Source organism: Mustela putorius, unplaced genomic scaffold (assembly GCF_011764305.1).
Source record: "Mustela putorius furo isolate JIRA1106 unplaced genomic scaffold, ASM1176430v1.1 tig00537301_pilon_pilon_pilon, whole genome shotgun sequence".
In the NCBI taxonomy this organism is placed as follows: Eukaryota; Metazoa; Chordata; class Mammalia; order Carnivora; family Mustelidae; genus Mustela; species Mustela putorius.
In genome coordinates this window covers 1,513,895-1,527,015 of record NW_025422439.1, presented here as the reverse complement: position 1 = coordinate 1,527,015, position 13,121 = coordinate 1,513,895, and the positions used below count along the sequence as shown (strand labels likewise).

General features: G+C 46.4%; 1 protein-coding gene across 1 annotated transcript in view; it reads right to left on the bottom strand.

Annotated features, from left to right (window-relative positions):
* PAPPA (pappalysin 1) overlaps positions 1-13,121 on the bottom strand; it is a 234,524-nt gene that overhangs the window by 149,289 nt on the left and 72,114 nt on the right. The window contains exons 6-7 of the mRNA XM_004774071.2: positions 11,881-12,002; positions 3,591-4,089 (exon numbers count right to left, since the gene is read on the bottom strand). Coding sequence (XP_004774128.2) covers positions 3,591-4,089; positions 11,881-12,002 — 621 coding nt within the window. The remainder of the gene's footprint in view (positions 1-3,590; positions 4,090-11,880; positions 12,003-13,121) is intronic.

Here is a 13,121-nt window from a genome sequence, read left to right as displayed (position 1 = left end):
GCTTTTCTTCTGAGCTTTGCTGCCTCATAGATATTTGGCAAGGCACATAAAGCAGAGAGAATATTCAGCAAGTGTTTGGCGGTATTGTTATTTTTATTATTATTGTCCACACACTACACACTGCACTAGGCCATCACAGTCAATCAGTGAGGTGCCCTCTGGGTACTGATTCTTATAGACAGTCTCTGCTAAGTCTTTTTTACTACCAAAAAGTGAATGAATCACCTGTCACCCAAAAACAATGTCTACCCACAGAGAAAAGTTTAGTGTGTTGCCCCCTCATTTTACAAAGAGGGAAACTAAAGCCCAAAGCCATGATACAATGTGTCTGCACAACATATAGTGAGTTTGTAGCAGAGTCAATGCTGGTCCCCTTTTCCTCCACCAGTGTCCCTTCTCATTCAATGGATGGGTTTCCATAGAACAGAGAAGTTCCACATTTCCTCCTCTTCCTGGCCAAAAGTAATCACTCTTCTAGAAGTGTCCATTGGGTAAGCACAGAAGCCTCTCCCTTCATCAATGTCATACCTTGGGAAACTATCTCCAGCACAGATAAAGGAAAGAATAAATATTTTTGTTGAGGGAAAAAAATGAAGACAAAGGTCAAAGGGAACCATGTAATGGGTTGAGTCAGGGAAGAAAAAGAAAGCATTTTTTCCCTCTCTCCTCTTTTTCTCCAAAACAGTCTTTATATAGAACTTGTATAAGAGCCAATTTATTTGATATGGAAAAAATGTGAAAGCAGCAAAATGCACCACACACACCATACCGCACCACACACACACACACACACACACACAGATGTATTTGTGTTGGAGTTCAGAACTCAAATTACCAAGAGATAAAGGAGTTGAAATGGTAGGTTGACTTGGAATGATGTTTTACTCTTTTTAGAGTCTCAGAGAACATTCAGGTCAGGAAATGTAGTCCAGTCTAGGTCTCTAGTAAATTCCTTGGGACTCGAGAAAGACATAGAGGAAGTCCATGAAGGCTTCAGTCTACTCTGTGTGTCTGAAATGCCGTAGCGGGGCCTAAGAAAGACTTGTTGAGTGAATGAAAGACTGAATGGGATATGATAGTGTGGGTCTGAAGAGTGGTGGTTCTGGATGCAAAGTGGCACAGGACTGGGTGTTTTTAACCACGTGGTTAAAGTCCTCAGTACCAAAGTGAATGTCTACAGGAAAGAGGTCAGGTCATCCCTGAAATGCCTAGCTCCCAGGGAACACTGTGGCACACAGAACGTTCTCAAAACACATTTGTAGACTGAGTAAGTACTGGGAAAGAGACTCTAGAAATCCCTGAGCCTTCCAGATCACTTACAACAGTGGCTATTAAACTGGAGCCTGCATTAGAGTGGTTTGGGAAGACCCCACAGTTGAGTTCCTGATTCAGTTGTCTGGACTGGGATCTAAGGACTTACGCTAAGTTCTTGGGTCCTGCTGCTGCTGGTCTGGGGCTCTACTTTAAGAACCTGCCTTAGTGCAGTGGCTCTTTAACGTGTTTGCACATTGTAATAATCCAGTGAGATTTTAAAAGTTCTGATGGCCCGGCTTTATCCCCCTTACCAGGTAATTCAATACCTGGGGGAGGGATGGGGGTTGGGGAGGGGTCAGAGAGGGGATGCTGGGTAACACAAGGGATTTAAAAATGCTCCAAGTTCCCATGACATGCAACTGACTTGGAGAACCCCTAGTCTAGTATGACTTCTTTATATATTAAGGCCCCTGTAAGCTGGAAAGGGTAAGTAAGCAACTAGCCTAAGATTGTAGAGCAAGTTCATGACGATCTGGGAATGGAACTCAGGAGGCCCCCATGTCTTCAGTTGAATTTCTGCCCTTCCACACGTGCCAGCCCATGTCGGGTCTTACAGGCGCACAACTCCAGGCAGAAAACGAAAGCTGTGTTTCAACTGAGAGTTTAAGGCATCTATGACTTCTTCTCTCCATTGTTTTATAAAGAAATTTTAAGTGGATGCATATTTATAGAGCTTCACCACTCTAGACGAGCAAGAAGATGAAAGAGACAGAGTTATGGAATATTTTCAAGGCAAGATGATCCTTTAAATTTTAAGTACATTCTCAAACACAAACCAAGTGCTCCCTCTGAGTTGTTGACCAGATGTTCTTCATCTCTGAGTCAATGAATGGGCACGGGTCTGCTTGTGATGTGCACGTTAATTGCTGGCATGTAAAAGGGAGTGCTGGTAAAGTGTTTGAAAGTGGTTCTGTCTCTTAAAAAGATTAAAAGTTTCCTCCAAAATTTGGTTTCTATTAATGATTGGCTCAGTGAGTATATTCAAGTAGACAGAGCAGAGATTGGGCCTTATATCGTCTTAGGACCAAAGAAAGTGCCACAAAAGGTGCAGAGAAGCCACTGACTTGAGCATTTTCATCACACAGAAGAGGGAAGCAAGGCTCAAAGAGATTGACGGATTTACCTAAAATTAGTAGGTGGACTGGCTGGAGCTGAACACAAGGTATCTGACTTCTGAGCTATTGTCCTTGCCAGTATTCAAGTGTTCAAGTGTTCCCTGCCCATATTCCTTGTGCATAGTAGATGTTCAACCAAAGTCTGGTGATTAACTTCACAGATTCTTGGGACCCAAGTTAGGTCGGTTAGATTAAAGCTGAAGTTGAAATCACATCTTTAATTGAATACTGGTTGAAGACACTGGGTTAGGAGTCAGGATAGAACCTTGATCTCACCACTCCCTAACTATGTGATCTTAGACAAATGACTTCACATCTCTAAGCTGTCATTCCCTTCTTTGTAAAACAAGAAGGATAATTGGGCTGTGGTTATGGAGAGGACGAAATGAGTAAAAGATGTGAAGATCTCAGCCCACTGTCTGGCATATAAGCAAAGCATTAATGAGGTCATCGTAAGGTGGTCTCTTTCCTAAAACAAATCCCAGGAAGTCTGAGAAAGAGGTGGTTTGAGAAATGAATATTAGGGACAAGCACTATCTCACAGAGAAGTTGTGTGTATCCCCGAAGGCTCCTGGAGACCTAGAGCTTTATGGACTCTTTAGGATCAAATGAGTCTGAACCTCTCTCCCACTTCAGAAAAGGGAACCAAACAAAGACTGTGACTGGTTATATTCACCTTCCAGGAACATTCTCATGCAAATACATGGAAACATGCTCAATTTCTAGGTATCCTGGTATAACTTCACTCCCTTCTCACTCACTGGAAAAGCAATCACAATGCACAAATCTTCTTCAATTAAATATAAAAAGGAAGTATTTTTCAAACTTCAGCTCTTCCAATTTCATGAGTAATACATGGCTTTCTTGTGGCTAATCTTACTCATCCTCTTTCATTTTATTGTTGAGACAACTAAGAGAGGTCTGGGAGTCTTAGCGTTACATTAGAGCTCTCACCAAAAACCCAGGCAGGCTTTCTGGTTCCTTGTGTATTATGATTCCCACCGTATCGCCCCTGCCATGTTAGGACAGTACTACAGTCAATGCCAGGTTATGAATCCCTAGAAGTCATGGACCTCCTTCTAGGGTAGGCCTCTCTGAGCCTCCTTACATTCTCTGTAGCCCACCCACCTGACCATCTCCCTAGCCAGAGAGCACACTTACGTGTCCGTGAATCTTCTATTGAGGTATAGGAGGGAGGCCACGTCCACGTGGAGAGGAGGGTCCCGGACCACCTTGTACTGCAGTGGCTTACACTCTAGACAGAGAGGGCTGTCTGCAATGGAGGTCAACATGGCCGCATCAATCTCTAGGTGCTCATCCAATGTGTAGATCTGGATGCCGTACACCTCCTCACCCACATCCCGGAGTTTGATGGTCAGTGGGACATCGCAGAAGACGTTCTGAGGGCCCAGAGAGATGTTCTTCCCACTGACAGTTAACAGTTTGATGTCATTGACAGCCCCACTAGAGTCCCAATCAGTGGAGACAAAGGTCACCCAGACGGTTAAAGACTCAGGGACCAAGGGGTAGCGGAATTCCAGTTCAAGGTAGCAGCCTTGTGGCTCAGGGCAGGCTGGAGGGACTGTGTGTGGGTTGACAGCTGAATTTGGACTCCAGGTGCGGACACTGGACTTACAGGGCTGTTCAACATCTGGATGACCTATGGAGAAGAGATGAGGGTATGAGTTCCTGAAAGCCCTGTAGACGCTAGGAGAGACTGGCCTAACCTGAGCTCAGAGAAAGGGGAAGGAGAAGGAAGACTCTCAGCGTTCTAGTGTATCAGCTATAGGGACAACAGAGAGTTCGTCTCCACCCCTGCGATACATTCTTGGATGAATCACCAAACATTTGGTCAAAACTACATTCAAGTGAGTACCTTACTCTTGAGTCAATGCCCCAACTTTCTTTCTTCATATCCTACTTGTAGGCTTTGCTGCCTCAGATGGAAAGAAGGGAGGGACACACATTTGCCAAATACCCATACATCCCCTGAACTTGCTTACTTCTTGCAAAGACTCATCTCAGAGGTAAGGCAACTAAGGCTCAGAAATGTGGAGTGAACTGATCAAAGTCTCACAGCTTGATGTGAAGGTCAGCATTAGAACCCAGTGTTGTGTCATCTTGAAGTTCATACTCTTTATTCTCCCTACTGCATGCAGAGGCCACTAAAATAAACTAGGATCCCTGCAGTACTGCTTTCAGTACAACCTGCTTGAAATGACAGAAGAACCAGAAACCTTCAGCAAAAAAGAGGTGAGCACAGACCATTTCTCCCCTTGGACTGAGGATTCTGGGAGGAAACTGTCTAGAACCATGAATGACAGCGCTGGAAGGCGGTCCTGGAGCCATCTTATCTCTCCTCCTCTTCACCACATGAGGTCATTCCATACCACTGAGCTCCTCAGAGCTCTGTCCAGTCTGACTCAGGAAGAGGAGTATTGGGTGAGGTGGGGGGGGAGAAGGAAGGAGGGATTCTTCTACTCCTTCCCTGGGGAGACAATGCCTCATCCCCACTGATCTCAGCCTGCAGCAACTTCTGAATTTTTCTCTGCTGAGATCATTAGCCCTAGACCCTCAGAGAGCTCTCCTTTGCACTGCTGAGGAAAGTAATCAGGACTCAGTGCAGCCATTGGCTCTAATTTGTTTAGGGGAGTCTAGCAAGAGATACAGATCAGCTGGTGATGGTAGCATGGAAGATCTCAAATTGTCCTATTAGCCACATTTTTTTCTTCTTCTTTTGCATCACTGGTTGGTGGGAGGTAGGGCACTGGGCATTTGTAAAGCAAAAAGGAAAAGGCAATCTCTGTCTAAAATGGCTTTGTGGTAGTGTTACAGCATCACAGGATTCAAAATATGAAAACCAGAAAACGATTTTGGGTGGGGCAGGTATTACAGTGAAGGCTATGACAATGCCTGTAATCTCTGTGCCTCTGCCCAGCCAAGGGAGAAGGGAGAAGACACCAAGTGGAGATGGAGAAGAGAAGAGAAAGGAAAGAAAGGGAGGGGAACAGTGTGAGGAAAATTCAAAAGGCTTTTTAGATAGAACACATCAGAGCAGGACGAGATGGACAGAACTACAGGATTCTTCTAGTACTCCTTGGCAAAGCTCATCCATTATTTGCAGCAAAGGCTGATTAGAAGTGACCACTGGTTTAAGTCAAAGGCACGAATAAGACTCCTTAGGGAGGCTGAAGCTTTTCTTCCTAGAGACTCTCCAACTCAGTGGAGTTCCTGATTCTCTTAGCTTTGTGGGTTGTTGGCACATACATCTTTCCTACTCACTGGGCTCTAGTGAGGGTAGCGTTTTAATGCATGGGAAGCACATTCCCTGGCCATTAACTTATTCCCCTGATTGTCACCCAGATCCCATAAGATGGTTACTGTTTTTGCCCCTTAGACCTCTATTTCACTCAATACCAGGCACCATTATTTAATACAGCGCCTGAGCCGTAGATAGTAACCAAAGTGGACATTCACTAACTATTTGTGAAATGAAGAATCTTCTATCTTGTTAATATGGAGTTAAAACAGTGAGAGCTTCATGGAACGCTGATGCCTGCTGGTAGGGAGTGCCCGGCGAGCATTCCTCCCCCTCCGCATTCTTTATCCGGGACTGTCAAGGGATGGAGGAACCCTTCTCCCTTCCTTGAAGAAAATGACTACCAGTGGTGGCAGCCGCAAGAGAGTAAAAGCGACAAACGTGTTTGGCTCCTGCCTTCTCCCTGGTTTCTTGTTAAGCAACAGAGGGACCAAAAGCTTTCCAAAAGACAGGAACAAGAGCCTGGACATTACACTCAAGTACATAATCAGGAATGGAGATCTTAGCAAAGTGTGTGCTTGTCTGCCTATCAGAGATAAAAGCTTGCATGTGAAAAAGAGCCTTGGGGGTGTGCTGAGTCCAACCATCACCAAGGCCACAACCCCTCTGACCATGCCAGGCTCCACGAACCGACCATCCCCTCATGCGCGGCGCCGCGCCCAGCACGTTACCTGCCTCTGCTCTGTTGGTCCTGGCAGTGAGTCTAGGACACAGGTCTTAACAAAAATCATTTCACAAAAGGGGGAACTGAGAGTCCGGTGCCTAAGTCCACCCCGGATGGGGAGCAGCGGTCCAGGCAGCGTGCCAAACTTTGAAGCAATGGAGGCTGGGCTAGAGGATCAGCTCTACAGCTTCTCATGGTACCACCTACTCTGAAGATACTGACGTCACAGGGGTGCTGTAGAACTTGAATGGGGGGGGGTATTAGCACATGCTCATGAATACTGAGCTTTGTTATGAAACATCGGGAGGAATTAATAGGGAAAAGCTTGGGAGGAAGAGGTAGTCCAAGACAGAGAAGAGCTGAGAAAGAACGGGGGAAGAAGATGACTGTGGTTCTGAGCACAACGAGGCAGCGGCAGGAGACGAGGCCCGCAAGCTAAACAGAGCTCAGGTCACAAAGGGCTCCAGGGTCATTTTAAGGAATCAGCATTTTATACCAAGGGGGACTGGCTAGTGAAAAACTGTAAGCAAACAAGTGAGAACTGTCTTTTAGAAAAACCACTGTTGAAAGTCATAGACATTATCTATCCATCTATGTATTCATCCATCTATTTGTCCATCTGTCTGTCCAACCATCCATCCATCCATCCATCCATCCATCTATCCATCCATCCATCCATCCATCCAAAAAATAATTATTGACTGCCTGGTCTGTGTCTAATGTTAGGCACGTCCCTGGGGCAACAGGTTTCTACACACATGGTCTCTGGCCCTATGGAGCTTCTAGTCTACTGAAACCAGGGGAGAAATGGCTTGTCACACCTGTGGCTTAGACAAGGGAACGTCAGAGGGGATGAGGACTAACCAAAGTGACTAAGGAGGAAAAGAGAACAAGGATGGTGTGGTTGTGAGGCAGGGAACAGGGCAACGGAGGGGTAGGGGAGACATGGAGGGGGGGGTTGGGAAGGGAAGCATAGAGGGAGGGAGGGGACAAGTAAGAAGGAAGCGGGAAGGAGGAAAGGCGCTAAGGGACTGTTACCTCATTGTTAACACATACCCTTCTGTATATATGGCAACTAAATGAAAAGTTACGTGTTTATAGAAGCTGTCCACTGGAAGTGAGGCCATCTACGTGTGTGAAATGTATTTAGACATACTTACACTGATTCAGATTTACGTTTATGAAAATCCATACAGACAGCCCTCACATATCTTTGTGTACAGACGTTGCAGCTGTTGACACAAATGTAGTTGTAAAACCTTGGTGCCAAGTTTCTTCCAGATGAATACTTGAGCACACCTGAAATATTCTGGGCACCAAAAGGGGGAAAGGCCTCACACAAATAATAAAAATGAAAATAGCTAGTGCCACGTGTTCCTCTCTCATGGAAAACCCAGCCCTTGCAATGCTTTATATATGTTTGTGCATGTGATTATTTTTTTAATTTGACTTTTTTTCTTTAAAGATTTTATTTATTTATTTGACAGACAGAGATCACAAGTCGGCAGAGGCAGGCAGAGAGACAGGAAGGGAAGCAGGTTCCCCACAGAGCAGAGAGCCCGATGCGGGACTTGATCCCAGGACCCTGAGATCATGACCTGAGCCGAAGGCAGAGGCTTTAACCCACTGAGCCACCCAGGCGCCCCTGTGCACGTGATCTTAATTGAGATCTGAGTTGATGAGGTCTGGCTACCCACCCCCTAGGTAACGAGTGTCCGTGGTATCAAACACCTCAGGAAATACTCATCTGTGAAATAAGAGTTTTTGCTCAAGAGATAGGAAAACAGGGTCTATTTTGCATCCAACCACTTTCTGTGGCCAAAGGCAAGAATTTCTGTGGCTGTATTTACCTGAACTTCATGGAATGGGCTTAATGGAGTAAATAGTGAGTGTGCGGCAAGTATTTGTTAAATGAGAAAAAAAACCCAACCTTCTATCTTATTAATATGAAGTTCAAGAATTCACAGCTCCACAGAATATTAGAGCTACAGAGGATATTTATTCTGTACACGAGATGTTATCTTCAGAGAAGCTAAGTGACTCATTCAAGGGCACAGAGCACGTTGATGGCAGGGCTCGAACCAAGGTCCGGTCCTCTTCAACCCCACCCCCCATCCCATACTCTCTCCCCAACCCCAAAGATATGTCTGGCATCGCTCATGGATTTGGGAGTTTTATGTTAGTTTGGGAAGTCCGAAAACTTAAACACGCAAAGATAAATAGGATGAAAATGAGTTGAGAAATAAATTGCAGAGTTTGGCTCATGGAAAAGTTTATTTCTTCAAGGATATTAAAAGGGCCTGAGCCAAAAGGATCACAGAGCCTGTAATAGGATGCTCTAAAAAAAGAACAGTGTCTTTTCCTGGCCTGCATTGCACTAAATTTACATATCCTGAAGGAAAACCCATGGCTGCTGGGTTTCCTTGCATGCCTGAGTCAGCTCAGGGAGCCGGGGGGCTCAGCACTTCCCGATGAACTCGACTCTGCATCTCGTGCTTTAAGAGGGTCAGGAGCAAACCAAGAACTGACTTAGCCAATTGACAGCTGGGTTGGATGGAGGTGTGGGGAGACGTCTGAAAATTATTTCATTCATGCAGCGAGTAGAACAAACCAGGATGGTTTTAGCCAGAGAAGTCTTGGCGGAAAGTCTTGTTGATCCTACCTCCCAAATATCTCTCGATTCCATTGACTTCGCTCCCTCTCTCACTGCCATGGGCCACACCAGGGCCATCACCATCCCTTTCCTGGATTCTTGCAACAGCCACCCAGTGGCTCCCTTTCCTCCAGCACAGCCGTCCCGAGGCTCTTCACCACACATCAGCCCGTGCAATCTTCATAACACACCCATTGTGCCATGTGTGTGTCACGTGTGCCCAGGCCCCCACCAAGACATGTGGTGGCTCCTTGCTGCCCTCTGCATAAACCCATCCTCATCCAGTCATTAGGGAACACCCAGTCCAACCTCCCCCTACTCCACACCTCACGTTTCATGCTCCAAACCCACTTAAGCTCTCAGCATTACTGAACAGCTTTCATTTACGTGGGTTACGTCTACTGGTAGTTATCATGGTACAAATGAACACTGAGAAACTTCAAACATGAGAACACATAAGCATGTGCTCCATTAGCCATCAGAGCAGTAATAACATCACATTCCACGCAGCCACTGGAAAGCAACACTGCTCTCCCGGGAGAGAAAGAGAGTGACAATGGTAAGCAATTACCATAGCATTATTATGAAAATAATTTTCGGTTTTGAGGATACCCTAAAAAGTCTCCAGGAACTCCATAAGCCCTCAGATCACACTGGAAAACACACACACACACACACACACACACACACACACACCCCAAAACACTGCTCTAAACCTACCAAACTTCTTTCATGTTCTCAAATGTGCCTTAATCACTGGGGCAGTGATAAAAGTGATAAATTCTCAGGTCTGGACGAGGTCAGCTTCTTCCTGATTCCCCTGGCACTCTGTGTTTCAGTTATCATGGGCCTCACTGCACGCGATGGTAGATGGTAACCACCCTTTTGCTCATCCGACTCCCCTGTTAGATGCTCGGCTCTGTCTTGGCCATACACCCAGCATAGTGTCTGGCACACAGCTCCTACGGTGGCCGCAGATGGGCCTGGGTCACCCTGCACGGACACAGTTTGTCTGCTGGCAGGGACATGCCCTTTCTTCTGTGAGAACCCAACGTGGGTTCCTCTGGGATGGATAAGTCACGACTGTAGATGTCAGAAAGAACTTTCTAACAAATGGAGTTAGAACGGAAGGCCCAGGAATGCACGCGCGGGTGCTAGGAGAGCCTGGGTGACGGAGGGCACCAGGGGGATTCCTGCCCTGGGTGGGAACTGGGGCTAGATGAGCCAGGCCCCCCTTCCAAGTCCGACAGCCTGTGATGGGGGGTGGGGGGATGACCTGAGGGCTTCTCCCAGACATCCCTCTCGCTTTACATTCCAGATGGATTTGTTTAGAGTTCCTGAGTTCAGCTCTCTCATTTTTATTTTAAGCTACTTTAGAAGATAACAAAGCACAGTGCTGTCATTTTTCTCCTTCACTCTCCTCTGATCCCTCTCCCTTGCTTTATTCTCTGGCTTTTTCTTCTCAACCTTCTTTCTAAAAATATAAAAGAAAACGGGGGGGGGGGGAGTTCTTGCTGAACCTCAGGGAGGAATCCGATTCAGCCCTCTCTGATGGGCTGGTGACCCCACCCAGGAACCGTGGACGAGAGCTGCCCTGCACAGGGGCAAGAGAGTCCAATGGGTGGAGTACGTCTCTGGGGGCTAGGGAAGGCACAGAACACAGGGTTTCTGCTGGCCAGGCTTTGGGCACTAGGACTGAGCCCTAAAGAAGGATAGGGATCGTGGAAGGAAACTGAGAAGGCAACTTTCCACGAGACTCTCTAGGTTCCATGTGGCGGCTGTCAGGGCCAAGTGCCAGTGGAACAAAGCATTGGGCGAAATGCACGCTCTTAAATTCTATAGGAAACCCAGTAGGTCTGGCAGCAAACCGGGCCATAAGAAAGCACAGAGACTGCTGGTCCCTTGGAGGGTGTGGGAGACCCCCGGGGCAGAGGAGGGCTCCCTCATGGGGAGAGCCCACCAAGAGTAGCAATGGTGAGGTGCTTCCCTCCAGTGTCTTGCTGACAGATAGATCTCAACAAGGAGGGTACATGACGAAAAGACTTTGAGAAGGACCGTCGTGCCGTGTGTGTGGGTGTCCTGGATATTCTCCACAACAAATGAAGAGGACACAGATTACTGAAACCTCGACGCCTCCCCAAGTACCTGTGATTTTCTGTAAGGGGATTTTCTGTGCATCAGTAGGCCGCCAGGGTCCGGAGGCACACATAAACACACAGACACACACGCCATGTCTTTATCGGGCGTGTGGCTTCAAGCACTCATTCCGTATCTCAGCATCTTTGTTTCCTCGTATGTAAAGTGGGGTGACATACTTATGACAGTGCAGGAGTTCAGAGGACATGTGCTGAACTGATGCATGGATACTGGCCTTGATCTTGGGCTGAGGGCAGAAACTCCCAGTTGTATGATGAATAAACTCTGGGGTTCTCACCTACACCACGGTGACTGTAGTTAACAATCACATACCTGAAAATCGCCCAGAGAGTAGATTGTACGTGAGCTCACAGATAATCAAAAAATATGAGATGACAGTTGTGTTAATTAACCTTATTGTGCTATAATCACTTGCCATGACACCTGTATCAAATCAGCGCTTTGTACACCTTAAACCTATACAATGTTATATGTTAATTAGGTCTCAGTAAAGCTTAAGGAAAAAGACAAAAATAAAATAAACTGGCCTTGCAAGGCTATTGTAAGATCAAATGAGACAGTATATAGAGAAGACGGTTACCATCCTAAGGCTCTGGCCACATTAAAGGAGCTGTTCTCTGCACCCCCAACTTGTAAATGAACTTCCAGGCTAGCTTACCTTCTGCTTCTCGAGGACTCCAGTGTCCTGATGGGCCACAGGGCATTGGGGAGGAGGCGTTGATGGCATACTGCACCAGGATTCTCCCTTCCAGGCAAAGGTCACATGCTGATCCCAATTCTCTAGGAGGCCAAGGAAAGAAGGGAGATGCACCGACTTAGGAACAGTTGAAGGAGCTCCTGATCTGGCTTGGCCAAAGGCACCAGGGCAGAAGACACAACAATTCCATGCTACCCCTATCCTCCTTATCCTTGCTGAAGTTTCCAGATTATGACCATAAGTGAAATTCTACCCCACGGCCCAGAGAAAGATCTTATTTGGGCTTATGAGGCTTCTGTCCTACTGGTAGACACATCTTTAATTTCAAGCAGTACAGAATCAACAGTCCAAAGGCTTACACACCCATATTAATCTTAGTTTCATCAGACATCCAAAGCCCTACCAAGGATTTGATGTGTGGTTGTGAAAAAAATCTTTATTTCCATTTGACCTCAAATTGTATCCTTTGAACAGTGTTTATCAGGTACCTCCCATGTGCCAGGAACCATTCTGTGTCCTAGGTATTAAATAAAAAGAAGGCACGATTCAGTTCCTTCATCTGAAAATGAGCTGGCTGATCCCCCAGATGACACCCATAGAACCTTCCAGGCCTGACATTCTGGGGATGGATGAATCACCTCTGACTTAACAGTCAAAAGCAGCTTCCTTACCATGGCATCTAATTCATTTTAGCAGCTTTCCAAAGGGCAAGCCTTCCCTTGAAAGGCAGAGCCCCAGAAGTGGAATATTACTCTACTCTCAAGTGTCTTATGTATCTGGATTCAATCTCCCTTTAGCCACAACGGCCTCTGGGATCTTGCTTGTTCTCCAGACTTGGCATCTGTTTAGGAGGCAGCTGCCAGGAGGGGAGAGGGATCAGCCCATTATTTCTCAAAATGCAATGGTCCTGCCAATACCTCTTTCATCATTCCTAGAAGGATCATTATCCTTTAGCTACCTGAAAGATGCAATGGGGGAGCTTGACAGCCTTCCCTTCAAAGGGAAGCTCTGTAGCTCTTGGGTTCACCTGGTAAGAAGGACTATGCTGGCGAACCCCAGTCTGCTGGTGTTCCCCATTCCTCTTCCACACAGCTGCCAGGAAGCTCATCCCCAAACCTATAACTGAACAGATCACTCTCCTGATTATCTACTTATATGGTGGCCAATGTATGTAGAGGGATGGATGATGGATAGATGAGTGG